Genomic DNA, 25,069 nt, shown 5'->3' with positions numbered 1-25,069 from the left:
GCTCTTCGCTGTCTTGTAGGAATTTCGAGACTTTTGAGCGAGCAGAGTTTTTTCTTCTGTCCGTCGAGACACCTGCCTTCCTGGACACAGGGCCGAGGGCCGCCGAGGGCCCAGGGCCCAGGGCCCAAGCCCAAGCCTTACCCCCACTCGGCAATGTAAATGGGTGGGAACAATTGATGCAGTTAATTCCTGTCCATGCTGCCCCCTCGCCCGCCCCTTGCCCGCCCCTTGCCCGCCCCTTGCCCGCCCCTTGCCCGCCCCTTGCCCGCCCCTTGCCCGCCCCCACCCCAACCTGGGCGGGCATCGCCCAGTCCATTCGAGGGAATGTCTGGGCCACTCGTAGTCCCACACAAGCAAGGCGCAAGCAACGCGCGGCACACTACCGGCAGGCCGAGCAGAGAGTTAACTGGATTTCGCGCACAGGGATAGAACAGCAGCGCTAGGAGCACCACTTCGACTGGCGCCGATCTAGGTAAAGTAGAGTGACATCTTCGCATCGCACCGGCACGGGCGGCAAGTTACTGGAGAGCACTTGACTTCTAAGCTCCAACCTGAAAGTGCTGCAATGAGCCACCGCCTCGCGGTCTCCCACGTCTTTGAGCCACAATGGACTGCTTTCCGTGGGAAGCTCAAGGGCTCAGTGGAAACTTCCTTGAGCGAAGGCATAGGGCGATCGCGAACCTTCGAAATGTCCGCTTCCCGTATAACTAAAGTTTTCTAGAGAACTAAATAACTTTATCTTCTGAAAGCTTACTTTTAGTTTATCAGAAGTATCTTTTTATCATAAGTGCTGTATTCTTGTATGTATGCAAATATATGCTGAGCTATAAAGACAAAACACGTACCGTAAACAGGGGTAGCTTGAAACAGCAGGGGTAACATGAGACACTTGAGTATCAACAAGAAAAGAAACATTGGTTTTTGTGATAGCGTTCTTAGTGACCAAAAATGTTGTTTTAAGTGTGTCGCAAGTTATCCCAGTTTACGGTAATGTGCATCCAGACATGCAGCTCGTTCAGCATCCAAGGGCTTTCCTTGGTTAGTAGCTTTCTTTGGGCATTATGTAAAATCCAAATCCCATACCAACTCACTAGCGATAGTTTAGCTCGTGGGACCGCCTGGCTGGCATTTCTCTAAATTTAGAAGAAAAAAAAGAGCGTTGTCGATCTCTAAGGATCGACCAAGTGATGATTTGTGCGGAGGATGAAGAACCGTCTGGCTGGCTAAACGCAAGGTGAAGGTCAGCAGAGTGGTTTCGAACAGTCATTCCGTTACTCTGCCCCGGTGTCGCCCGAGTGCGAGGGAGACGCGGCAACGAAAACACCGCTTGCTCGCGCCAGCCCGCAGGCTGGCCGCCAAGATTAGTTACGCTAATCTACCGGCCAAATCCCCCGAAAAACAAAAGACTTTGTGATCAACTTTGTTCGACGAGCCGAATTCTATAGCTGCAATGGAAAATCTGAACCCTACAAGCGAAAGCCGGTCGCTACGACCGGGCACTTGTGTGACGACTACAAACCCCAGCTTAGTTTTCCTTTTAAAGACGTTTGGTCATAGCAACCAGCTTTTGGTTGTGGGTACCGGACTTTTGCCTTTTGAGCCTTTTAGCCTTTTGGGCCTTTTAGCCTTTTGAGCCTTTTAGCCTTTTGAGCCTTTTAGCCTTTCGAGCCTTTTAGGCTTTTGAGCCTTTTAGCCTTTTGAGCCATTGGCCTCGAAACAAAGTTGATCACCACACCAAAGTATTTTTTTCGTGCCCCCATCCGGTCAGTGACTCAACGGTGCGAGGGAGAAGTGGCTAGATCGAGGAGGGACGGCGCGGGACGGAAGTCCAATGCAATGTCAAGGCGGGGTGCTCGGCGCGGGCCGCAGGGGTCAAATCGCTCAGACTGTGCGTGCGGCCCGGCTAGGCCCGGCGACATTGTAACCACTCGACCTTCTTGTCAACAAGTCCAACACTTATACATGCGGTTCCGGTGGGGCCGGCGAGGGGAAGGGGAGTGCCTTTGTTTGTGTCCACTGTCTGCACTGGGACTATTTGAGGTGACGAGTGCAAAATTTTGTCACCTTGGACAATGGACGGAGGAAACTTACCAGAGGTAGCGCCCCGACCGGCGTCAGTGCGGTGCACTCCTGTGTACTGCATTCCAAACTGGGTGGGCCCACTACCTCGGACCCTGAATCCCTGATTTCATTATCCTGCCGGGCCGCGACCCTTCCTCGGCGCCGGGGCAGAGGCGTGCAGTGGCGTGCCTGTTCTGGGGGCTGGTCAGTGACGCCTAAGCATTGCCCTCTGTGCTAGCCCACCTAGGGACTAGGCGACACACTGTTAAAATAGTCAAGTACTAAACTGTGTATACCATTAAAATTAAAAACACTGAAAAGTTTCAATTTAACTATTGAATTGCAGGTCCACACATCACCATGGCGCCCGTCGAGGCCGTAATTTCGGGGATCGGGGGAGCATTCCCACAGAGTGAAGGCCTGCAAAACTTTATCGACAACCTGCTCGATGGAAAGAACCTTTCTTCAGTCGACGACCTTCGCTGGAAACCGGGTGAGTGCAACGCGGGTCTTGTCCGAGCGAATGCCTGGATGTGGTGGGACTGACGCCTTGCCTCGCCCTTCGGTCCAGGTCTGCTGGGAACCTCTCCTCACGTCGGCAAGATCGCCAATACGCATCGCTTCGACAACAACCTCTTCAAAGTGCACAGGCCGCTCGCTCGCCTCATGGACCCCATGGCCCGTCTCATGCTGGAGAGGTCCATGGAGGCTGTTCTGGACGCAGGTCACTACCAACATTTCCGAACTTTCGAAAAAACAAAAGAAAACAAGTTGTACTTAATGTTTTTTTCGTTTTTCAGGATTGGCACCCAAAGATATAGAAAACACGTACACAAGTGTCTTCATGACGACGACTGTGTCGGAGTCGGAGTCAAGGACCACCTCAATCCTGCACGCGAAAAAGGACTCCGGGTACGCCATCATGGCCGGCAGCAAGACGATGATGTCCAACAGAATTTCGTACTGCCTCAACCTCAACGGTAAGAGATTCAGCAAAACGCAGCTCAAGGTGGCCAAAACAGGAAGGGAAACACGGAAAGTTGAAATGATTTGAATCTGCCGCCAGGCCCCAGCGTCACCCTGGACGGCGACTGGACCGTGGCGATGGTGGCGCTGCAGCGCGCTGCCCACTCCATCGAGACCGGCGAGAGTGACTTCGCCCTGGTCGGCGCCGCCAACACCTGCTTGTTCCCGGAGCTGAACAAGATCTACGAGAACCTGGGCGTCCTGTCCACGGACGGCCTGTGCCGCGTTCTGGACGAAAGCGGTGAGTGGCACAGCGCGGTGGACGGTTGACCCATGCGAGACGTCGAGTTGCACGAACTTTGTCTTTGTGCACAGCGACCGGCTGCTTCCGCTCCGAGAGCGCCGTGGTGTTCCTGCTGCAGCGCGCCGACCTGGCCAACAGGGTGTACGCCAGGGTCGGCGGCGTCAGAGAGGTGTGCCGCGGCACTCGCTCCAGGTTCCTCGGCGTCGACACGCTGGCCCTGTCGCCGCTCATGGAGGACCTGTACCGGGAGAAGAGCGTGGACGTCAACAACGTCGCCCTGCTCACCTCCGACGGCATTTCCATCCCGGTAAGATTGGATCCAACTGTTCGGTTTTCAAGTGACGTGGCGGAGCGTACACGACGGGGGCCTCCTTGCAGGAGATCGAGCGCGACGAGATGGAGGCCTCCGCCGCGGTGCTGTGCCGCACGCGCTCGGGGCTGCCCGTGTCCGCGGCCAAGGCGGTGGCGGGGCACGGCGACGCGGTGGGCGCGCTCATCAGCATCATCCACTCCATCGCCGCCATGGAGCGCGGCGTCATCCCGCCCCTCAAGGACTTCACCACGCCGCACCCCGACGCGACCGCCCTCCAGGACGGCAGGGTGCAGGTGGTGAAGGAGGTGCAGCCCGTGGCGCTGGACGAGAGCTCCGTGCTGGCCGTCAACGCCCTGGGCTACTCGGGCTGCATCGCGCACTCCATCTTCAGGCCCAACACCAAGGTCAAGGTGCCGCCCAGCGAGGAGAGCAAGCAGTACCCCAGGCTCGTGGTGGTGTCCGGCCGAACCGAGGACGACGCCGTGAGCGTGGTCGAAAAGGCAAGCAGACGAGAGTGGACGGCACTGCAAAAGGCAAAACAGAGATAAACCAAAACGATTCCATCAGGTCATCGACACGCCGTTCGACCCCGAGTTCATCCGCCTGACCCAGCAGGCCTTCTCCAAGCCCATCATCGGCTACACCGCCCGCGCCATGACCATCCTGCCCTCGGACGAGCCCGGCATGCGACCCCTCATCGCCAGCAAGGTGCAGCACACTGTCGCGAGAAAAATACCCAATCCGCTCTGAGACGGACAAAGACATAACCGCGCTTTGCACGTTTCTAGGAGGCTGACGCCAAAGACAGGCCGGTGTGGTTCGTGTACTCGGGCATGGGCAGTCAGTGGGCCGGCATGGGCAAGGGCTTGCTCAAGCTGCCCATCTTCGCGGAGACCATCGCGCGCCTGCAGCCCATCCTGGAGCCCGAGGGCATCAACCTCACCAAGACCCTCACCACCGACGACAGCAGCCACTTCGACAACATTATCCACGCCTTCATCAGCATCGCCGCCATCCAGGTGCGACCTTCGTGCTGTTGACTTGCACCAGGATGTTGCTCTGTCTCCCTCGCGCTCGGGGCGTGGCCTGGGTGCGAGGGAGACAGAGGGCAGTCTTAACGCTGTCTTGACGGTGCTGGCGGTGTGCGCAGATAGGGCTGACGAACGTGATGCGTGAGCTGGGCGTGGAGCCCGACGGCATCATCGGGCACTCCACGGGGGAGCTGGGCTGCGCGTACGGCGACGGCTGCATGTCCGAGGAGGAGGTGCTGAGGGCGGCGTACGCGCGCGGCAAGGCCTCGCTGGAGAAGCCTCTCATCAGGGGCATGATGGCCTCCATCGGTGAGCTACACTTCACAAGCCCGGGGAGGATTTTAGTTTGTCGACGGGAAGCTTGAAACTTCCATCTTGCAGGCATGAGCTGCGCCGAGGCCGAGGCCGTGCTGCCCCCCACCATCGACGTGGCCTGCCACAACTCGGCCGACAACTGCACCATCTCCGGGCCCACGGCCGACGTGGACCAGTTCGTGGAGGAGCTCAAGGAGAAGAACGTGTTCGCGCGCACCGTTAACGTGTCCAACATCGCGTTCCACAGCAGATACGTCCAGCCCGCCGGCCCGGTCCTCGAGAGCTACCTCCGCAAAGTAAGGGGCGACGCGCGCTCAAAGTGCATGGCTACTTCGCAGTTAGTGTTCCTTGAACCAGGGCTGTGTACATTTACTTGGATACGATTGAAGGGACGACACAACAGAGTGGTGGTTCTTGTGCCGCTTGCAGGTCATAAAGACACCCAAGAAGCGGTCGGCGCGCTGGGTGTCGTCCTCCATCAACCCGGGCGACGAGAACAAGCCCGAGCTGGCGTATGCGAGCGTCGAGTACTTCACCAACAACCTGCTGAGCCCCGTGCGCTTCGAGGACGCCATGAAGAGCGTGCCGGCCGGGGCCGTGGTGGTGGAGCTGGCCCCGCACGGCCTCATGCAGCCCCTCATCCGCAGGGGGCTGCCTGAGGGCGCCGCCACCTTCTCGCTCACCCAGAGGGGCCACCGCGACGGACTCAGGTTCCTGCTGGAGAGCGTTGGGAAGTGAGTCGCCTTCCAAGTCGCACGACTTTTAACGAGTCGCTCCGAGAAAGAGAAGGTATCCCGTAGCCTACGGTTCCCCAAAGTAAAAGTGTATTTATGTTTCAGACTGTTCATGGAGTGTGTGCCCGTGAAGCCTTGGGTGCTGGCTCCCGAGGTCTCCATGCCCGTTTCGCGAGGCACGCCAAGTTTGAACACTCTCGCGTCGTGGGACCACCGAGAGGAGTGGCCACTCGTCATCAACACCAGGGTGAGCCGACACTAGGAAAATTTGACTTGAAATCGCCACAATGCGACAGCCATTTTCGTCCGGAGTGTGGGGGGCTTGTCATAACACTTGGTTTTCCTCGTGCCGCAGAGCCAAACGACCCGGCCGCGCACCGTGCCGCTGTACCCCGAGACGACGGCGTGCATCGCCCAGGCCGGCAAGCGCTGCGCCGCGCCCTCCACCTTCCTGGAGATCGTCTGGAAGGAGCTGGCCGACAACAAGCCCCTCGTGTCGTGCCCCGTCATCTTCTCCGACCTGGAGTTCATCAACCCGGTCGAGTCGTCCGCCAAAGGTGAGTTCTCCTCGCCGACCCTCCTTGGAGCGGCGCCTGGTTCCTGGTTCAACTGTCCCCCTTCCCTTCCCCCGCAGAGAACATGGTGGTGGAGCTGCAGCTGCAGAGGGAGACGGGCTGGTTCGAGATGGCACTGTCGGCCGAGGACGACAACTCCATGCCCTGCATCGTGAAGGGCGTGGTGCAGGCGGCCCAGCCCGAGGACCTGCTGGGCATGGCCTCGGTGCACGCCGCCGACCTGGACGTGCCCAAGGGCACCCTCACCCTGGAAGGGGACGACATCTACGACGAGCTCCAGGACTACGACATCAAATACGACGACGAGCTGAGGGTGCTGCAACGGGTCTCCTTCAAGGACAACGGTAATTTTTGCTTTCAGCGTAGTCGGGCACTGGCGGAAAGCGTTCCAAAACAACAACAAAACATGAACACGGCCCTTTTGCAGCCACATCGGGCGTGTCTCGCTGGGGAGGCAGCTGGCACCGCCTCATCGACAGCCTGTTCCAGCTGGCCATCGTCACGGACAAGCAGGGCGACATCTTTTGCGGCAAGATCCGTAAGCTGACCATCGCGCCGCAGGGGATGCGCGCCGTGAGCAACGGTAGGTGCTGGTTCGGAGAGAGGACACTGGAAAGAATACCTCTCCCTGACGAGCAGCTTGTCCGCTTCCAGCGCTGCCCATCCGCCACGACATCGACACCGGGGTGCTGGTCGGCCCGGGCGTCAACATCGTGGGCTACCGCCGCGCCGAGACCAAGGCCAGCACCGCCATGTCCGTGCTCGACGTGGCCGTGCGCCCCCTCAAGACAGCGCATCACGTGAGTGTTCCATCGCCGGGCTCGGCGCTTGACTTGACTGGTCAAGCAGACTGAAGGCTGACGCTCCCTCCCCAGGACACGGCCGAGTTCCTGCAGTCGGTGGCCATGCTGCGCGTGCAGAACAGCGACACGGCCGAGGACTTCAGCGTGCTGGTGCTGGAGGAGGAGTGCGACGCCGTGGCCTCCGCGCTGCAGCAGGCCATCCGCGAGGTGGTGGGCACCGCCACGCAGGTCCGCAAGGTGCTGCTGCGGCCCGGCGCGCCGATCCCCAAGGAGGTGGCCGGCGCCGTCGTCCTGGTCACGGACTTCCGGTCCAAGCAGACGGCCAGGGTGATCGAGCACCTCGAGGGCACGGCCTCCATCAGCAGGCCCATGGCGCTGCGCTGTGGCGTACGCACCGGTCTGGACGGCTTCGTGCAGCTCACCACCAACACCTCGGCGGACGGCTCCCTGTCGCTGCTTATTGAGGTGAGGGTCGGTGGTTCAACTACCCGTTGCAGCGGCGGTCTCTGAGCCACTATAAATGCGTCCTTTTTGCCCGGCAGTCCCACGACATGTCGGAGGAGGATACTCGCGTAGTGCACGTGAAGACCGACGAGCCCGTGCCCGCAGACCTGGAGGTGCCCGTCAACGGCAAGGTGGTCCTGGTGTGGAAGGGACTGCCCAGGGAGGGCGTCCTCGGGGCCGTGGCCAGCGTACGCGGCAAACCCTACGGCGCCAGAGCACGGTAAGGTGAACCGTCAAGGCCGTCAAGGCCCTGCAGAGCCATGGCCTGGTAGACACACCGTAAAACTCGGCCTCGTTTCAGAATCGTCGTCATCGCGGACAACGATGCTCCCGAGTTCTCCTTAACCAAGGGCATCTTCAAGGAGCGTCTCGACCTGGGCCTGATGGTCAACGTCCTCCAGGACGGCCGCTGGAGCGAGTGCCACATCACCAAGTTCAGCGACGTCCCACCAATCCCGACAAGGTAGAGCCGTCTTTCCAGCTGCCCTGTCTTCGCTACCGAGTAGTGTGTGTTGGTTTCTCAATTATTTTTTTTTTGACCTTCTAAAGGATTGAGGGAACCCAGGTGCACTACCTCGGACTCCACGCTGCTGACGATTTAACGGTACGTGAGATGCACGCGTCGGCTTGCGTTTTGAATTAGTTCCAAGAATTTCTTTACGTGTTTTGTCGTTCTGTTCTCGACAGACCATCCGCGGTCCGTTCGACTACAGCGGTCTGCGCGGCGGCGCACGCGTCATGGGCCTGGCCCAGTCGGCCCAGGGCGTCTCCGCCGTGGCGGACGACATCCTGCAGTGGTCGGTGCCCGCCGAGTGGAGCGACCAGGAGGCCGCCACCGTGCCCCTCGCCTACGCCATGGTGAGCCGCGGGGACCCTGTTGGCGCGAATCATGTTCTTCTCGGGCCGCCTTGTTAATCCGCTTGCTTGCTGCCGCCAGGCGTACCACATGCTCAAGGTGCTGGCCAAGGCCCGCGCCGGCGAGAACGTGCTGGTGGTGGGCGGCGTGTCGCCAGTGGCACAGGCCTGCATCCGACTGGCCTCAGCCACCGGCTGCACCGTCTTCACCACGGCGGGCAACGAGGCGCAGCGCAGGGAGGTGCTCACCCTGAACCCCCAGGTGCCCGCCGAGCGCGTCCTCCGCCACGACAGCAACGCCTTCAACTACCACATCATCAAGATGGTGGGCAGCAAGGGGGTCAATGTGGCGCTGGTGCCCTACTGCGACCACATCCTCGAGTTGATCTGCAGGTCCGCGTCCCTCAACACCAGGATCGTCACGACGTCCACCAAGAACGCCCTCGCGCACCACATCGGTGAGCACTTGCTGCACTGCTAAGGCCGCCTTCCCGATGTCGGCTTCGTTTGACCGCTCCCGTGTTGCCAGGCCTGCACATGTTCCTTATCTCGACGGAACTGTTCGGGGTGAGCCCCGAGGGGCTGCTGAGGATGACGCCGCGGGACAAGCACGCCGTGCGGGGCGCGGTGCTGGAGGGCATCACGACGGGGGTGGTGAAGCCGCTGCGTGCGTGCATGGTGGACTCCGTCGAGGACGTCAAGACGTGAGTACGCGCGGCAGGCGAAGCAGGCCTGGTTGGCGGACGGTCACTGACCCTGAGCCTGTGCCTTAGCCCCCTGCCCGCCGCCACCAAGCAGCTGGTTTGCCTGCACGACGGCACAGCCACCAGCGCCACCGGCGTCAGCGCCCCGCGACGGCCAGGTTCGTCGCCCCCGGGCGCGGCCTTCGCCATCCTGGGCGGCCGCGTGGACTCCCTCGTCACTCTGGCGCGCGCCGCCTCCGCCAAGGGCTCCAGCGTGGTGCTCGCGGCCCACAGGGACGTCACCACCGCCTCGGCCGCGGCGGCCCGGGCCAGGTTCGTCCCCGCCATGCGGCAGACTACGTTCGTGCCGCTGCCCAAGGCGCACGCCGACACCAAGCAGTTCCTCAACCTCGCCTCCAAGGCCGAGGGCCTCAAGGCCATCGTCATCAACCTGGAGGTGAGGACCCTTCCCGAGCGCCCGGCAGCTAGGCAATACTTGGCGCGGGACCACTGCGTGTTGCCTAGCCGCGTCTCTCCAGGCGCTCTCCAGGCCGCGCGCTCCCCGCCTTGCCGATGTTCCATGTTCCTTGTTCGGTGTTCCAGGACGCCGCGGACCGCACTCTGACGTCGCTGCTGAACGCCGCGCTGCCGTCGGTGAACGGCGCGATGCGGGGAGTGCGGCTGCTGGTGCTGACGGACAGCCTGGCGCTGGGCACCGAGACCGTGGAGAAGTGGCGGCTCATGGGGCTGCCCGCGTGCGCGCTCGTCGGCGACGCCCGCCAGGTCGCCAAACTCCTGCCCAGCCTGCTCACCATCAGCGAACTTCCGACCGCCGTCGTGGCCTACCAGCAAGGCACTGGTAAGACAACTTTTTAAAGTTTTTTGTTTTGCATTTGAAACGATCTGGATTTGAGCCTGTGACTTTTCCCGCAGACTGCCGAGTGGCGCTGGGCGCCCCGACGTACCGCTCCCTCCGCGGGGACGTGGTGGAGAAGCTGCGCGCGAGCAGGGCGGCGCAGGGCCGCTGCATGGTGGAGGTGGCGACCCTGGCGCCGCGCCTGCGCTACCGCCACCACCGCCTCGAGCCGCTACCCCTGTTCGCGGTGAGCGGCCCCGGCCTCACGCCCAGCCTGCTCGCCGACACGGCGGCCGGCCTGCTGTCGCCCCTCCTCGTCGGCTGCCCCGGGGACCTCACCGCGGAGCTGCTCGCGCAGGTAACTTCCGTGCACTGACGGTCGACCGACGGCCACCTCGTTGTCACCGAGCGACGTTGTAACCGAACGCGCGGTCCGCAGGAGATCCTGCTGCTGCAGCCGCGCGGGCCCTGGGCGCTGTGCGGCGACGCCGAGAGCGCCGAGATGCTGCTGAGCGCCGCCTCCCTGGTGGAGCGGAAGGCGGGCAGGCCCAACTGGCAGGAGGTGGTGCACCTCGCCCTGCTGGAGGTCGGCGGCGACCTCGCCAAGGCCATCGGGAACCAGGCCGACCACATCGCCGGCCCCCTGCACCTCATCCGGCACCACGAAGAGGAGCAAGTCAAGAGCACGATACTGGTGAGTGGAGCGAACGCCCGCAGAGGGCCCTGGCTTGGCCAGGCTTACCCGACGGACCCTCATTCTGACCGCCTTGCCTTTCTTTGCAGAACGAGAACAAGACGCGGCATTTCGTCGCCAACGCGCAACACATCGCCACGGTCATGAACGAGTCACTGCTGTCGCCGCTGTCGAAGATCATTTCGTGTTAGAGGTTAGGTTTGGAAGGACGAACGTAGGTCGGAGTGGGGGCACGTCCTTGAAGAAGAGGACAGTAGTGAGACACGTATACGCACGTGATGTGTGGGAAGGCAGTCAGGGTGAGCTTTTTCTCGGCTAAACATGTCTTCGCTGTATTTTTGTGACTTACAGAAATAGATATTGTTTCGTATTAGTAGTTATAGCATAACATTAAAGTAGAAATGCAACTTTCCGTAATGCGGTAATTTCCATTTCGACGACTTTTTGTTAATTGCTGCGGTATCAGGCCCTAACCCAAAATGTCACATTTCACTTTCCAGTTAGAATCGCCACAGACTTTTTAAACTTTAAAGCCATGTTAAGATTTAGTAACAGGAAACCAGGAGATTGTTAACTTTGTGAACGAAATAGACCACCCAAGTAAAACGACTCTTTCTTATTATTTGCCACCTTGCGCCATGCTTACCACCACATAAAGCGGACAATTGCCCACATAACATGAGAAACTTAGTAGGCGGAACAGACATCTTTTTTACTTCAGAGCCTCCATGAGGACCTAAAGGGTGGCACGCGGGTTATCCTGTTGGAGAGCGGGTTTAGCGGCATGGTCCCCGGAAAAGCGATCAATTCGAGTGTGTGGTGTGTGTGTGTGTGTGTATGTGTGTCCACGCCGCGGAAAAGGGAGGGGGCGTGTATAGATGTACCGGTTTGTGTGTCGGTGTGTCGATGTCGCGTTCAGATGTCGCCCCCAATTAGTTTGATGACGACACTGCTAATTGGCGTTGCGCTGCCATACCGTGCCCCCCCCCTCCCCCTCACTCTTTCCTCCCCTCTCCCTCCGTTATTGGGGAGCCAAACTTGAAAAGTGAAACGAACCAATTAATTGGAGAGCCGTGTCTGGATCGGGGCAGTGCCGAATCAATCCGCGAACTCGAGAAGGAACGAAGGGACCCGTCCAGGGTCGCCGTCCAGGGTCGCCCGGGGCCCCCAGAGACCCACGGCAATCGGACTGGCTCCCCCGCGGATCGGCAACGCCCCGCCCAGGACGCTCTCCACGCAGGTGAGATCCCGCGGGGCGTCCTGCAGGAGCGCTGGTCGCGGCGGTGGATGACACCGAAGAGCTGAAGCGCGCGCTTTGACGCGTAGAGGTTGCTGCGCTTGGCTTCAAGTGTAAGTTCTCCGTTCCGGCCCTCACCTTAATGCATGGGATATGTTTTCTCTCTACGCTCTGGGGAGTAAGCGGCGATAGATCAACAGTCTCCGAGCACCTTCTAACAGTGTGATCACGTTTGCGAGGTCGCCTGCGCACTCCCGTCACGACCGTCCCCCACTGCTGGTGTCACGTGTCACGTAGTGATCACGTGACGACGAGTGTGTCAATGGTTGCTATATCTATCCACGCTCACTTTTGGTGGATACGCTTTGGGAATACACAACAGCAATGTACCTCCAGCAGCTGATTCCAGAAAAAACTAATGAGTTCTAAAAAGTCTGAAAGTAAGTAATACTTTTCCACAATAAAGTTTTTCAGGGTTTGTATGCCAAGCAGCCATCATACAGCCATCATTCGGACGGGATTTACTTTGGAATCGTTTTTACATTGGGTCAGTTCCATAAAAGTCACTTTCTTGCAAGACACCTTTATTGCTTCACGAAACGTCTTTTTCGGGTGAGCGGTACTGAATCGGCCTAGTGTACACACGACTTGATGCTTTTGAAGCAGCCGCCTTGGCACACTGACGGTTCCAGTCTGCCTACCCTGACGCGGCCCTTTGCACACCGAGCTAGGCAGGGTCTCGAAGATAGGGCGAAGTAGGGAGAAGCGCCGGCGGGTCGCCCGACGGTGCAGTCCCGGCGAGACCCCGCGCCCGAGGGACTCCTTCCCGCGTGGCCCGTCCGGGTGCCACTTCACAGAAGGGAAGCCGCAATGTTCATGCATGCTGCCGGTGAAAACAGCAACTGCCTGACAACACCCCACAATGTTGTGGTGTAAGTTTGAAGTACGTATCGCCACTCGAGCAACGTGAGCAACGTCAAACGACGACCGTGCGTCGACCGTGCGTCATCGGACCTTACCTTTTCATTGGCTTCGGAGTTTTTGAGTGTACTGTGTCACGACTGAACATGCAAATCACCACAGGTGGACGTCGAGCATGTGTGAGTGAGCTGGGCTACCGAGGAAAGAGGTGAGGAGTCGGCGCAGTAAGTGTTGCAGGATTCACATCCTGTCGCGCAACGGCACACTATACAAACCTAACCGTCGCCTAAGTCCACACTTACGAGTGCATACTCAAGTGCCCACTTGTGATCGTAGTTGCTTTGCATGGTGTTACGGGACAATCATGCAGTTGTAAGTGAGTACTTGCCGGGTATCAACTTATATTTGTTGGCTTGGTTAAGAACGCATTTGTAAGTGTGTACTAAGTTGATGGCTAGTTGTGAAGTGTGTGATGCACTACTCCGTGAGCGTGAGCTTTTTAGCCTTAAGCGCAACTTTATACCTCACGAATTCCCGAAATGTCGTGTCCTCAGAGTACTTTATAAGGCGATGTTCAGCACTCCTCAGTCGCAGTCACCTGAGCTGAGACAACTACAACACAGCACCATGAAGATTTCGCTGCTTTTCGTCGCCATCGCCGTTGTGGCTCTGGCTCAGGTTTGTTGGATGGATTCATGCCACCAAGCTGCTACCTCGAACACACTTATTACTCGTCACTTATGCAGTATGTTAACTTCATGAATGAAGAGACAGGTGATGACGTTTCTAGCCATTTCCAAAGCTCACAAAAATTCCTTACTCAGAAACAGTTTTAAAATCAGTTTTTCCGTCTTCATAAAACGATCGCAACCTCAAAACAATGTCTGTCTTGACCACTTCTGACCTCGCCAAACGCCTTTCGACAGATGGGCTGTGCCGCTCCGCAGCCGAAGCCCTTCAACTTCGGGAAGCTCGTCTCGAAGGTCGGCAACGTGATGAGCGACAAGGGCAACTGCCTGGTCAAGAAGGGCGTGCCCAAGAGCCTCCTGAAGAAGGCCATCGGCTGCTCCCCGTCGGCCTTCATCGGCGTCGGCACCTACGCGGCCTGCGCGGGCATCGCCAGCATCCCCGACGCCAGGAATGCCGTCTCCTGCTTCACGGGCTAGACGAGCCAGCCATCCCCCAGTCCACTCCAACACCCAGGTACATTAAAGCAAACAACAACAAGAGTCGAGTTATTTTTCCAAAGAATCCACCACAAAAACAGTACGAAAACATTGTTTGTGGAGCTGCCGCCTCGTTCGAGTCCTCTTTAAAGGAAGGTTCGGGGGGCGACCGCTGTGGCGCCACCAGTCCCATCTTAATGGTACTGCGCCATTGTGCGGCCAGAGGGCCTTCCTGGAAGGGCCTTGAGGTCCGGACCCCCTCGCCCTTTGCTGGTGGACCTTTTGGCTCTTTTGACCCTTTTGGCCCTTTTGAGCCTTTTGGCCCTTTTGGCCCTTTTGACCCTTTTGGCCCTTTTGGCCCTTTCGGGCTTCGGACAAACAAGGCGAATGGTCACCTGGCTGGCGGTCACCACATTTTCTCGCTGACTGGTTTTCATAAGGCAGTGCATAAAAGCAAAGCCTTGCCGGCCTCTCCCCGACTAGAGCCCGAGGTATTGCAATTTCAGCCACAAAGACAAACTTGTCAATACGCTGGGCGAGGCGAGGCAGCGTCCACAGCACGAACCTGCTACCCGATCGCTGGCGCGAGCTTCCCCCCCAGAACGCCACCAATACGTCAAGTGTCTCCCCACCTCGTCGGGATGAGAAAGTAGCCGAAAACGGCGCGGTGTGCATCCATCCAGGGTGGGACATTTAATGGATGACTGATTCCCGGGCGGGACGCCGGCCCGGCGCCTCGGGCCGCCTCGGGCCCAGACCGCGGAGGAGGCAGGGCCAGGCAAGGCTGCGGAGAGAAGAACTTTCCGCGTCTCCGCGGTGGACCATTCATCTTAGTTCTAGGCCAGTCCCGGGGCCCGGGGCCCTTAGACTCCATCCCTTTCAACTCCATCCTCCTTTGGCGTAATCGGTGGACGAGGTCTCTGCACTGGGTTGCACACACATGGCGAGTACCATTTCACGTTACTGATTCACCTGAAGGAAGAAAACACAGAACAACAACACTCCAAACAAAATGAAGACACACACATAAGCGATCAAAGAAAATACTTCTTAATTCACGAAGGAATCCATCGCGGACTAAAAAGTTGAACGCTCCGGATACTGTGCCGGTTTCCCACCGTGCAGCCAACGCCAATGCGAGAGATTCCGGGAAGCCTCTCTGCACTGCGTGCCTCATTTTCTGCCGCTGCGTCCCGCTCTCGCTCCGTCCCGCTCCCTCCCCGTCCCGCTCGTTTCCTGCTTTCCCACAACACGATGAATCTCGCCGGGCTCGTGCCCTCCTTGTCAATCTCATTACACTAAAGCGTCCCCGAGGCGCAGCGAGGGACGCAGCGGGCGGGGGCGGAGGCCGGCGGAGGGTCTTTTGACGCATTTCAGGGAACCGAGAGGCAATACTCACAAACCACTGAGGGCGAAGGGGGTGGGGGCCAGAAATGCCCCGTAAACAAAACTAGTACATGTCTGGAATCCGACGTCTTTCGGACGTCCCGAAGAAGTCGGTTTTGGGAGCTCTTCGGGACCTCCCTAAACGTACTACAAATGAAGCTCTCTCGTACGTCGCGCGGGGACCTAGTGTGTGGTGCCAGAGTTCGCCGCCAGAGCGCGCCCTGGTCGCTCGTCCCAAAGTAGTCGGTTCTTGGAGCACTTCGGGACGTCCGAAACGGTAGGTCTATGTGAGGTCTTTGGGAGGTCCCCCACCACACCCGTCGCAGCGTCCTGCGGCCATGTAGTTCCGAGTGAGTCCGCTAGAGCGCGCCTCGGGCCCACGCGATGCTCACCTGTTGTGCAGATGACAGTCGGCGCACTTTGGCGCGCACTGTGCTTGTGGCGTCGGATCCTTACTTCTATTTATTTTTCTGTTAACTATAGTAAATTCATTTCTCCAAAGAAAAGAAACCACGCACGAAGATGTTCAGTTCTCAGGTGCACCAATAAGAAGAATACTTCAAAGCCTGGTGCAGGCTTATTTCGTGTTTCAATCCAAATCAGAAAGTACCGGTGTAAGTTAACCTACAATATTCTGTTACTTTGATACTCTTATTGTCAAAGTGTTTATTTTGTTCGTCTTCTGATTTTATGCTTGAGAAATAGGCTCTTTGCGGAAACCTTGACCCACTGGAGTTGCCCAAGATTCTGGAACGATAACCTGCACCACTATGCAATTACATGTGGAACAAGAACTGACTCCTGTGCTTCAGTGTCAAATTAAGTGAATTTCCTGCGACAGAGCAAAGTAAGCATGACACCTCGGAATCAGTGCTAATTGAATTTCTTTCAGTCATTTTGGCTTATTTTTAATCAAGGGGTGTTACAGTTATGGTTGCTGTATTTTCTTTTCAGTCCAACCGAGATTCCTCTTTTAAATATTTTGTTTTTGAGTCCTGTCCACCATTTTTGTCTCCATATTTTCTGCTGTTCGTGACAAGTCTTATCGTTTGATTTTTAATTTAAAAAGGTCAGTGAATAAATACATTTTTCCTAACAGTTTATCTGTGTCATATTCACATTCCTATACGCATTCACATTCATATCCGGAACAGTGGCGCACCCTAGCGGCAGGCCATCGAACTACGACACAGGTGCGCGCTCTAGCGGTCACCTTCGGAACTACATGGCCGCAGGGCGCTGCGACGGGTGGTGGGGGACCTCCGAAAGACCTCTCACAGACCTACCGTTTCCGACGTCCCGAAGTGCTCCCGAAAGAGACGTCCTGAAATGTAGCACGGCAGTACTTCTTTCGGATGCCTTTTTTGTTTCATAAGGTACTCCTTCCGTACTACATTTTGGGATGTACAGAGCTCCGAAATGGTAGTACGACAGTACTACTTTTGATAGTAGTTTTGTTTACGGGGTGGTCGGGGTTCCAGGGTAGCCTCGCTTTGCCCTGCTTCCGACTGAAAGGAGCCGCGAATGAAGATAACGTTTTCGCTCTTTGACACCGAGGCGCGGCTTGCCGTGGGTCGCGGCACGCTGCGGGACGCCGTGGCCGATGGGAAAAAACGTTCGCTATCGTAAACATCGCGGCCGCTACAGCATTTTCTGTACTTCGTACTTCTTCTCCCGCCATAAATCGACGAGTCTTTTATCGCACCGTGGCTTTCCCTTCTTATCTTGAGGACCACACCGAGGACTGCCCGAACCGACCGACCTCTCCGCCTGACCTTCGTAATGAAGAAAAAGAAGTGAAATTGGTCGCGTCGGCTGGAGTCGAACCAGGGTCACGTCACCGAGCTGCACTTGACGTACAGTTGAGCTGAGCTGTCGGCATCGTGGGGAAAGAGCAGGTAGGGAGCTCCATACTGCAACTGAATATACAGAGCAGTGCCCCATTTTGGCCATTTTGCCTACCGCCTAATCCGCCGTCTAGCGCCACAAAGGGCTCGCGTTCGCGCTGCAGCGGATCAGCGCGTCCTCCCTCTCTCGCACTTCTTCGCCACTCCATCAAGCCTTCTCTCTTCCGCCCTTCTCTACTGTGGATGTGTGCCAGGGGCACGCACACAGACACACAGTCGCTCGCAGGCACACTCACTGACACACAGAGGGCGTGAGACAGACAGCGAGGACGAGGGCGGCGAAAACGAGACAGACGTCGAAGACCGCGACAGCGCGGGCGTGCGCAGCCGAGCCATTCCGAAGAGCGGTTCCGTCGCCCTGTCTCTCTCGCGCCGTCGCGGCATGGCCCACGAGTGCGAGAGAGAAGCAACGCCTCGGAACGAGGCGGCAGGGCCCGGCCCTAGGCCCGGCCGGCCCGCCAGGGGCGTGGGAGCGAGACGGCGGCCTGGCGGCGGCCGAGGGCGCGCGGCCGTGCGAGCAGGACGGCAGGCCGGGCTCTACGCTCTCGCCGCGAGAGAGCGGCCGGGCGGCCGGCGGCTTGGGTGCGAGCGAGACGGCGCACGATGCCAGGCGCTCGATAACGGCCGGGGTGGGGGCGGGGCCTGGCGGGGCGGCGCAGGGGCGGCGCAGGGGCGGTGGAGCCAGGCCGCGGGGGGAGGATGCTGGGGGGCGCGGTGGACCCTCCCCGCCGTGGCGTGACGCTGCGTGGGGGCGCCAGGAGTGCCCGCCGCGCCGTGCCTGCCGCGCCGTGCCCGCCACGCCGTGCCGAGCAGCGCCGCCCGTCGCCAGGCTACAGTCGACGCCCGAACCTCCGCCAGCCCAGTCCCGCCAGCCGCCTCGGTCCTCGGTCCCCAGCGCTGCGTGAGGCGAGCGAGCAGGGCGCGCAGGGCGAGTGTGCCAGTGGCGCAGACCAGGCCGGTCGAGCCAGCCTGCTGCTGCGCGACGCTGCGCGAGGCGGCGAGGGCTTTCCAGTGTGCTTCCCTGTGCGGCCCTGGCACGGGGCGTCGCAGGCCGTAGGGGCAGCACGCGGCGTGCCGGTTGGGTTGCCAGTGCCATGTGCAGAGGGGCCGCGGCGCCAGAGGCCGTCAACGCCGTCAACGCCGTCAACGCCGTCCACCGTCTGAGCCGCGCAGCGCGCCGAGCGAGCGGAGCGCCAGGACCGTGAACCAGGTAGGCGGGCCCAGGCCACAACAAGCACCATCACCATCACCCTCGCCGAGCCCGGCGCTGGCCCACTGGCGCGGCAGCGCGAACGAACGCTTGTCATTGTTGTCGTTATTCTGGTTGTTGTTGTTGTTGTTGTTTTGTTTGTGTCGATGTTTCTGATGACGGTGTTGTTGTTTGTTACTGTTGTTGACGTGGTCTCGTCCCGGAGGTTCCGTCCAGCGCGTCCGCTGGTGTTTACCGTCGGGTCGGACAGTTAGCAGTGGAATGGGGCTGCCCTCGCTCGCTGCCGAGTGAGTCCGAAAAGGGGTTTGGTCGCTCCGTCTCTGTCGCGCCCCGACTGAGCGCCCCGACTGAGCGCCCCGACTGAGCGCCCCGACTGAACGCCCCGACTGAGCGCCCCGACTGAACGCCCCGACTGAACGCCCCGACTGAACGCCCCGACTGAACGCCCCGACTGAGCGCCCCGACTGAGCGCCCCGACTGAGCGCCCCGACTGAGCGCCCCGACTGAACGCCCCGACTGAACGCCCCGACTGAACGCCCCGACTGAACGCCCCGACTGAACGCCCCGACTGAACGCCCCGACGAACGCCCCCACTGAACGCCCCGACTGAGCGCCCCCACTGAGCGCCCCCACTGAGCGCCCCCACTGAGCGCCCCGACTGAACGCCCCGACTGAACGCCCCGACTGAACGCCCCGACTGAACGCCCCCACTGAACGCCCGACTGAACGCCCCCACTGAACGCCCCGACTGAACGCCCCGACTGAACGCCCCGACTGAACGCCCCGACTGAACGCCCCGACTGAACCCCCGACTGAACGCCCCGACTGAACGCCCCGACTGAACGCCCCGACTGAACGCCCCGACTGAGCGCCCCCACGAACGCCCCCACTGAGCGCCCCCACTGAACCCCCGACTGAACGCCCCGACTGAACGCCCCGACTGAACGCCCCGACTGAGCGCCCCCACTGAACGCCCCGACTGAACGCCCCGCTGAACCCCCGACTGAACGCCCCGACTGAACGCCCGACTGAACGCCCCGACTGAACGCCCCGACTGAACGCCCCGACTGAACGCCCCGACTGAGCGCCCCGACTGAACGCCCCCACTGAACGCCCCCACTGAGCGCCCCGACTGAGCCCCCCGACTGAACGCCCCGACTGAGCGCCCCGACTGAGCCCCCCGACTGAACCCCCCGACTGAGCCCCCGACTGAACGCCCCGACTGAACCCCCCGACTGAACCCCCCGACTGAACGCCGACTGAACGCCCGACTAAACGCCCCGACTGAACGCCCCGACTGAACGCCCCGACTGAGCGCCCCGACTGAGCGCCCCGACTGAACGCCCCGACTGAGCGCCCCGACTGAGCGCCCCGACTGAACGCCCCGACTGAGCGCCCCGACTGAGCGCCCCGACTGAGCGCCCCGACTGAGCGCCCCGACTGAACGCCCCGAGCGACGAAACGGCGCTCAGCCCGCTGGACGAGTCCATGGACGACCGATCGTCTGGTCTCTGCCACCGGTTCGACGTCGAAGTGGGCTGGACTCTTGGCTGTAGTTTGATCCCGAGCAGTCCCCCCCCCACCTCTCAGTCTGCCAGGTTTTCTCCTCTCCAGTCCTCTAGGACTCTTAAATAGATTCCTCGCTCACAGCGCAATCCATTCTGGAGGCGTTGAATCGAACCTTTTTCGAGATGGGGAAAGTTGAGCTGCTAAAAGCGACTCGAGAGTTGCGTCCTCCTGGTTTTCCCGTGTTGCCTGGGAGCGCCGCCCCGTCGCGCCTCGCTCGCCCCAGTTCTAGTCATTGCTTTGGGGCCCGCGTCCGACGGCCGCCTTAAGTGGTTCAAAGGGCCCCGCTGCGCTGAGGGGCCGACGGCGGACCAATCAGAACGCAGCGCGGCTTGCCCCTGCTGCATCCAACAACACCTGCCTCCTCCTCGAGTCCCCTTCCGGCCTAAATCCGAGGTGAGGACTTTTTTCCCCGAGCAATGGGGCAACTAGTGTCGGGCTCAAAGGGTGCCACCGCGGCGCCTCGCTCCAGTCTCCTTCGACCCCTTTTCTCGCGCTTCCTCAAAAAACAACAACAAAGCAACGAACAAAGGGGGAAAACAACAACAAAATGCTGAAACAACATAAAGGATGGAGGGGAAAAAAGGAGACGCGGCTGTTCCGATAGCGGGAGCAGCAGGTGTGCATATTGTAAAGCTGTCAAGGTCGAAGGGGCCGAAGGGGCAGGGCGGGCCGAGGCGGGCGGAGGCCGGCGGGGCGCGCAGGTGGAGTGGGGCAGCGGCCGGCAGCGTCGAGAGTATCAAAACAATCGAGAGTATCGAAAGAGCATCGCTGCGAGGGGTTGGCCTCTGCCGCTCCGCCCGCGCGCTCCGCTGTGTGCCGATCACATCGTCGGCGGCCCCTTAATGGGCCGAGGAGATCGAGTTACGCTTGTTGCATGCTCGCGTCCTTTTTCAGGGGGAGGGGGCATTTCTCCGCCGTGGTTGATTCCATTTAGACTCTTCAGCTCGGGGTCAAAGAACATGAACGCCGCGCGTTGCGTCGAGCGCGAGGGCCGCCTTGAGGCCGGTTTCGGTGGAGTAGATAATTTGATCGCGTATTTCAGGGCTTTGTGGAGGGCGGAGGGGAGGGAGGGGAGGGCAGATCATCTGGCCTCTTGTGCCGCTGTGCCGCGGCGTGGCTGGCAGGTCCTCGGGCTGCCGCGCCACTGCCGCCCTCATTGAAGCTGACAGCAGGTCATCGTCATCGTCATCGGCGCTGTTAGGCCTCAGCAGACCTCTAGCGTTCGAGTAAGCAGCTCCTGGAAGCGAAGGCAGGGGTTCGGAGTAATGCGTGTCGGGCCTCCAGCGCGCTCCAGCAGACTCCAGCGGGGGTCGGCTGGAAGGGGAGGGCGTTATTGTAATCATGAAAACAGCGCCCGGGCCGCGGCGTGGCTCCGCGCTCCGCGCTCCGCTCCGCGCGCGACGCCGCCTTGGCAGGAGATGAATTTTACTTTCCTCCCGAACCGCGCGCCATTCGGCGCCAGTCTCCGCCAGTCGCGGCCGCGCGCTGCGGATCCCGTCGGATTCATCAGACGCAGAATTTCGTTAGGCGGACCGAGTTTTTGAAACGGACGCGCGGTGGTTCAGGTCCCGTCTCTGTTTCAACTCTCTGTCGACTGGCGACTCTCCTTTTACTTTCTTTCACCTTTCCGTCTTTCTTCCGACTCTCTTTCACCCGTCTTTCCCCACCCCCGCCGCGGCCCGCCTCCCCGCGTGGCGTTGTTTTTACCTCGCGCCACGCCATGATACGGTGTCATGTGATCTGAATATAAATGGAGGCATTATCAAGCGCTTTCTTCCGTTTGCTCCTAATAACTTTCTCCAGTCTCGCGTCTCCGGAGTCCTCGTGACGGCACTTGGAGAGTGAACGGCACCCAGGGAGACGCGTCCGGAACCAGGACACGATAAATTCGTCGCTTCGCCCTGAGAAACTGTCCTGATTGGACGGTCGTGGTGAGCCCAGTCCGCGGGTGGGTGGTTGTCGGGACTCACGAGCTGGTACGCCGTTAGGATTAGGATCCAGGAACGAGATGGAGGTCAACATTAACGTGGCGCGACGGGCAGTGCAGCCCTGCCGCGGCCCCGGGGCGGCACCTTGTAGCAGTATCTGCCAGTAATGTCTGCTGTTCCGGAGCGCTGCGGGGCGGCGGGGCCTCCGGCGAGACTCGTCCACCCCTTCCACCCCCTCCGCCCCTTTCCCCGCCGCTCTCTCTCTTTCTTCCCGTTTCTGTCGGCGCTTTCTGCTGCGAAACAAAAACCTCATTTCCGGCTGTGACAACATAAATGAGCTGAAGAGGCAGCGCGGCCCCAGGCCGAGGGCCTGCCGAGGGCCTGCTGAGGGCCTGCCGAGCGGTGCGAGGAGCGACCGGCAGTCCCAGCCTATTATGCACGCTTCGACCTCTCTCTCTCTCTCTCTCTCTCTCTCTCTCTCTCTCTCTCTCTCTCTCTCTCTCTCTCTCTCTCTCTCTCGACCCCCGCTCTAGACCATTGACAAAGTACGTACGCCAAGGCCAATTTAATTGAACACAGCAAACCCTATTTGCACCCTTCTCAAAATCCGTCGCAAGCCGTGGATAAAAAGGTGTATATGGGATGAGAGTTTGATTCGCGCGACACGTGAGGGGCGGGTTGCAAAAAGTAACCGTCATTTTTCCGCACCCCAGCTCGGGGGGAAGTGGGTGGCGCGGAGAAGTTAAGTAGAAGTTGGACTCTCTCCGCTTCTCCCCCCGGGCTACAGTCGAGTTGGCCCGGCTGCAGTCGAACTGGCTGCACTTAGTTTCGTGTGAATACCTTTGACTTTGACGCCCTTCCCCCCTCACGCCCTCCTACGGCAAAGTTGGGCAGCCCGTCCGCCCAGTGTGCGACGCGTTTCATTCTCGCAACTTTCCGCGCAACAATTTAATCACTTGCTAAGCTCGGCTGCCAAACAATTTGCGGCTTCTGCTCTTTGTCGCGTCGCGGAGGGAGTGGACGGTAAAGGTCAGGTTTCTCGCGTTTGGAGTGCGCTCGAAAGCCGTGCTCTCCGAGTTGCGATCCCCCGGAGAGCTGTCATCCCTGCGTGGCTGGCGCACGCTTTATCTTTTCGCTGACGCCAGACGCAGGCGGAGAGCGGGCGGAGAGCAGGCGGCAGCCCCGCATGGTGCGGGATGTTTTCTGCGAATCAGATTCTGACAGGCTTGCACGAGCGGGCCTGGCCGGGCCGGGCCGGGCCGGGCCCAAACTGTCAATTCGCTGGAGTGCCGCTCCAGACTGTGGCGTTTCGTTGCCACGCGTTGCCGCTCCGGCCAGCCGCACCGCGTGTCCTGCACGTGCGCACCGAACCGTCCTTTGAAGTCCGCCGGCAGGGCGTGTGCGTGAAAGTGGCCTGGCAACCCGAAATAATTACCTCTCTGAGTTTGCTGGAGTCCGCCACTGGATGGCGGGGCCTTTCCAGGAATTTCAGGGCTGTCTTTGAAATCTCACCAAAACCGAGGCGACATTTTTACCGTGTGATGTCCTTTGGCGCTGCTCCCTCCGCCTCTGCAGGGCCTCCGCAGGGCCTTTGCAGGGCCTCTGCAGGGCCTTTGCAGGGCCTTTGCAGGGCCTCTGCAGGGCCTTTGCGGGGCCTTTGCAGGGCCTTTGCGGGGCCTTTGCAGGGCCTTTGCAGGGCCTCTGCAGGGCCTTTGCAGGGCCTTTGCAGGGCCTTTGCAGGGCCTTTGCAGGGCCTTTGCAGGTCCTTTGCAGGGCCTCTGCAGGGCCTCTGCAGGGCCTTTGCAGGGCCTTTGCAGGGCCTTTGCAGGGCCTCTGCAGGGCCTCTGCAGGGCCTTTGCAGGGCCTCTGCAGGGACGTCTCTGGTCGACGTGGCGATGCGCAGCCTCGCTGGCTTCATAAATAAGGTATGATGATATTACGGTGCTGTTTTAGCGTCGAGGCAAAGGGTGTGGGGGTAATGTAGTAAAAGTGTGAGACGGTAGCGGGAGGCGCCGGCCTGGATTTTGTCGTCCTCGTCCGGAATATTTTTTTCTCCCTCCTCGGTGCAGTGCGAGCCTCTTTTGGACGGGAGGGCTGAGTTTGCAAACTGTCAATCCCTGTTTTCACTCTGGCGGCGGCAACGCACCTCGGTCCTTGGGCGCAGAAAAAAATGTCAACAGGCCTCGGTGTTTTTTCGCTCGGAGATTGTAATTTATCGGAGATTGCGGGTGTACGCGGGGCACGGCCGTGGCCATTTTATTTGTATGCGTGAGTGGGAGAGAGACGGAGAGAGGCGCGCTCGCATGGGGAGGGAGGGAGAGGCGTATGCAAAAAAGGGGGCAAAAAGTCAATCTGCAAGTCAAACACGAGGATGGCGCACATGGCGCCGTGTGAATCCGCAACCCCCGTGTTCCGTGTTCGCCACATGAGGAATGGAGAAGGAGGAACAGGGGTCGGATTTTACTTTTTTTCTGCAGGGCCAATATATATGGAGTCGGAACAAAGACTCCAGTACGTGTTTTTTTTCTTTTTTCCAGCCCTGTCGATGTGTGTCAATGGTTAATTTTGTGGTGCGTCCTTCCTCGGCCCTTTACGCTGGGGTGGGTGAGGCCTAAAAATGCAGAAAGGTCTCTCTCTCACCGGACGATCTACGACTGCGACAAAGACGGAAGAGAGACTAAACGACTTCTGAATCCGTGCTGCTCCATCTCAAATTCCCTCTCGAGCATTTCCGTCCTTCCGCCGCGCGAGCTAAGTGCGTTACCGCCAAGTCCACTCCCGCCGTCCTTGCCTCTGTGGGTCCAAGCCAACGACGTCCCTCGCGGCCCCCATCCCTCGCAGCCCGCCGAGCGACCGCCGAGCGACCGCCGAGCGACCGCCGAGCGACCGCCGCGCTGTAGCCGCGCACTCCGCGAGCTCGACTGGCCCCGACCTGGAGCGCCTGGTGCTTAGGCTCCGACGGTACACGAGTGCGCTCGCGTTGCCTACCCTCCAGGCGCCCCGCTGGAGGACGCCGTCGGTCACCCTCGCCGTGGTGCTCGGTGCTCCACG

The 25,069-nt window shown here is 59.8% G+C and overlaps 2 protein-coding genes across 6 annotated transcripts; both read left to right on the top strand.

Annotated features, from left to right (window-relative positions):
* The first annotated feature begins 325 nt into the window (after positions 1–325).
* LOC117643551 (fatty acid synthase-like) lies at positions 326–11,303 on the top strand. Of its 3 annotated transcripts, none has more exons than XR_004587625.1 (29): positions 326–472; positions 2,408–2,554; positions 2,633–2,785; positions 2,862–3,041; positions 3,128–3,328; positions 3,403–3,638; positions 3,710–4,144; positions 4,212–4,352; positions 4,433–4,663; positions 4,795–4,984; positions 5,057–5,286; positions 5,420–5,724; positions 5,830–5,971; positions 6,080–6,281; positions 6,359–6,643; positions 6,727–6,882; positions 6,954–7,099; positions 7,175–7,567; positions 7,645–7,826; positions 7,908–8,069; positions 8,156–8,210; positions 8,294–8,464; positions 8,544–8,919; positions 8,991–9,165; positions 9,235–9,601; positions 9,748–10,003; positions 10,078–10,142; positions 10,198–10,358; positions 10,440–10,578. XR_004587625.1 is itself a non-coding variant. In XM_034382491.1 (29 exons), the coding sequence occupies exons 2-29, from the start codon at positions 2,422–2,424 to the stop codon at positions 10,883–10,885; spliced, it is 6,141 nt and encodes a 2,046-aa protein (XP_034238382.1). In that variant the 5' UTR covers positions 326–472; positions 2,408–2,421; the 3' UTR covers positions 10,886–11,303. The 3 variants fall into 3 exon arrangements, 2 of the variants coding, with proteins under 2 accessions (XP_034238382.1, XP_034238383.1); XM_034382491.1 differs by adding an exon at positions 10,784–11,303 and having other exon boundaries at positions 10,078–10,358; positions 10,440–10,694; XM_034382492.1 differs by lacking the exon at positions 326–472 and adding exons at positions 2,125–2,265; positions 10,784–11,303 and having other exon boundaries at positions 10,078–10,358; positions 10,440–10,694.
* A 1,680-nt stretch (positions 11,304–12,983) lies between these two features.
* On the top strand, positions 12,984–14,081 carry LOC117643424. Of its 3 annotated transcripts, none has more exons than XM_034382321.1 (3): positions 12,984–13,060; positions 13,407–13,530; positions 13,779–14,081. In XM_034382321.1, exons 1-3 carry the CDS (start codon positions 12,999–13,001, stop codon positions 14,016–14,018), a joined length of 426 nt encoding a protein of 141 aa, XP_034238212.1. In that variant the 5' UTR covers positions 12,984–12,998; the 3' UTR covers positions 14,019–14,081. The 3 variants fall into 3 exon arrangements, with proteins under 3 accessions (XP_034238212.1, XP_034238210.1, XP_034238213.1); XM_034382319.1 differs by lacking the exon at positions 12,984–13,060 and adding an exon at positions 13,183–13,283; XM_034382322.1 differs by lacking the exon at positions 12,984–13,060 and adding an exon at positions 13,202–13,224.
* Positions 14,082–25,069: the final 10,988 nt, after the last annotated feature.

This window comes from Thrips palmi, unplaced genomic scaffold, assembly GCF_012932325.1.
Source record: "Thrips palmi isolate BJ-2018 unplaced genomic scaffold, TpBJ-2018v1 HiC_scaffold_17, whole genome shotgun sequence".
Classification (NCBI taxonomy): Eukaryota; Metazoa; Arthropoda; class Insecta; order Thysanoptera; family Thripidae; genus Thrips; species Thrips palmi.
Note: the sequence above shows the minus strand (reverse complement) of the source record. Positions and strands in the feature narration are given on the sequence as shown.

What these genes read in the sequence shown, in the direction of transcription:
- LOC117643551 (XM_034382491.1), top strand. Translation starts at nt 2,422, where the DNA reads ATGGCGCCCGTCGAGGCCGTAATTTCGGGGATCGGGGGAGCATTCCCA. An exon ending in GGTCGAGTCGTCCGCCAAAG is followed by an intron (nt 6,282 to 6,358) that starts GTGAGTTCTCCT and finishes CTTCCCCCGCAG; the next exon opens with AGAACATGGTGGTGGAGCTG. An exon ending in GTCCCACCAATCCCGACAAG is followed by an intron (nt 8,070 to 8,155) that starts GTAGAGCCGTCT and finishes GACCTTCTAAAG; the next exon opens with GATTGAGGGAACCCAGGTGC.
- LOC117643424 (XM_034382319.1), top strand. Translation starts at nt 13,198, where the DNA reads ATGGTGTTACGGGACAATCATGCAGTTGTAAGTGAGTACTTGCCGGGT. An exon ending in GCTTGGTTAAGAACGCATTT is followed by an intron (nt 13,284 to 13,406) that starts GTAAGTGTGTAC and finishes TCGTGTCCTCAG; the next exon opens with AGTACTTTATAAGGCGATGT. An exon ending in CCGTTGTGGCTCTGGCTCAG is followed by an intron (nt 13,531 to 13,778) that starts GTTTGTTGGATG and finishes GCCTTTCGACAG; the next exon opens with ATGGGCTGTGCCGCTCCGCA.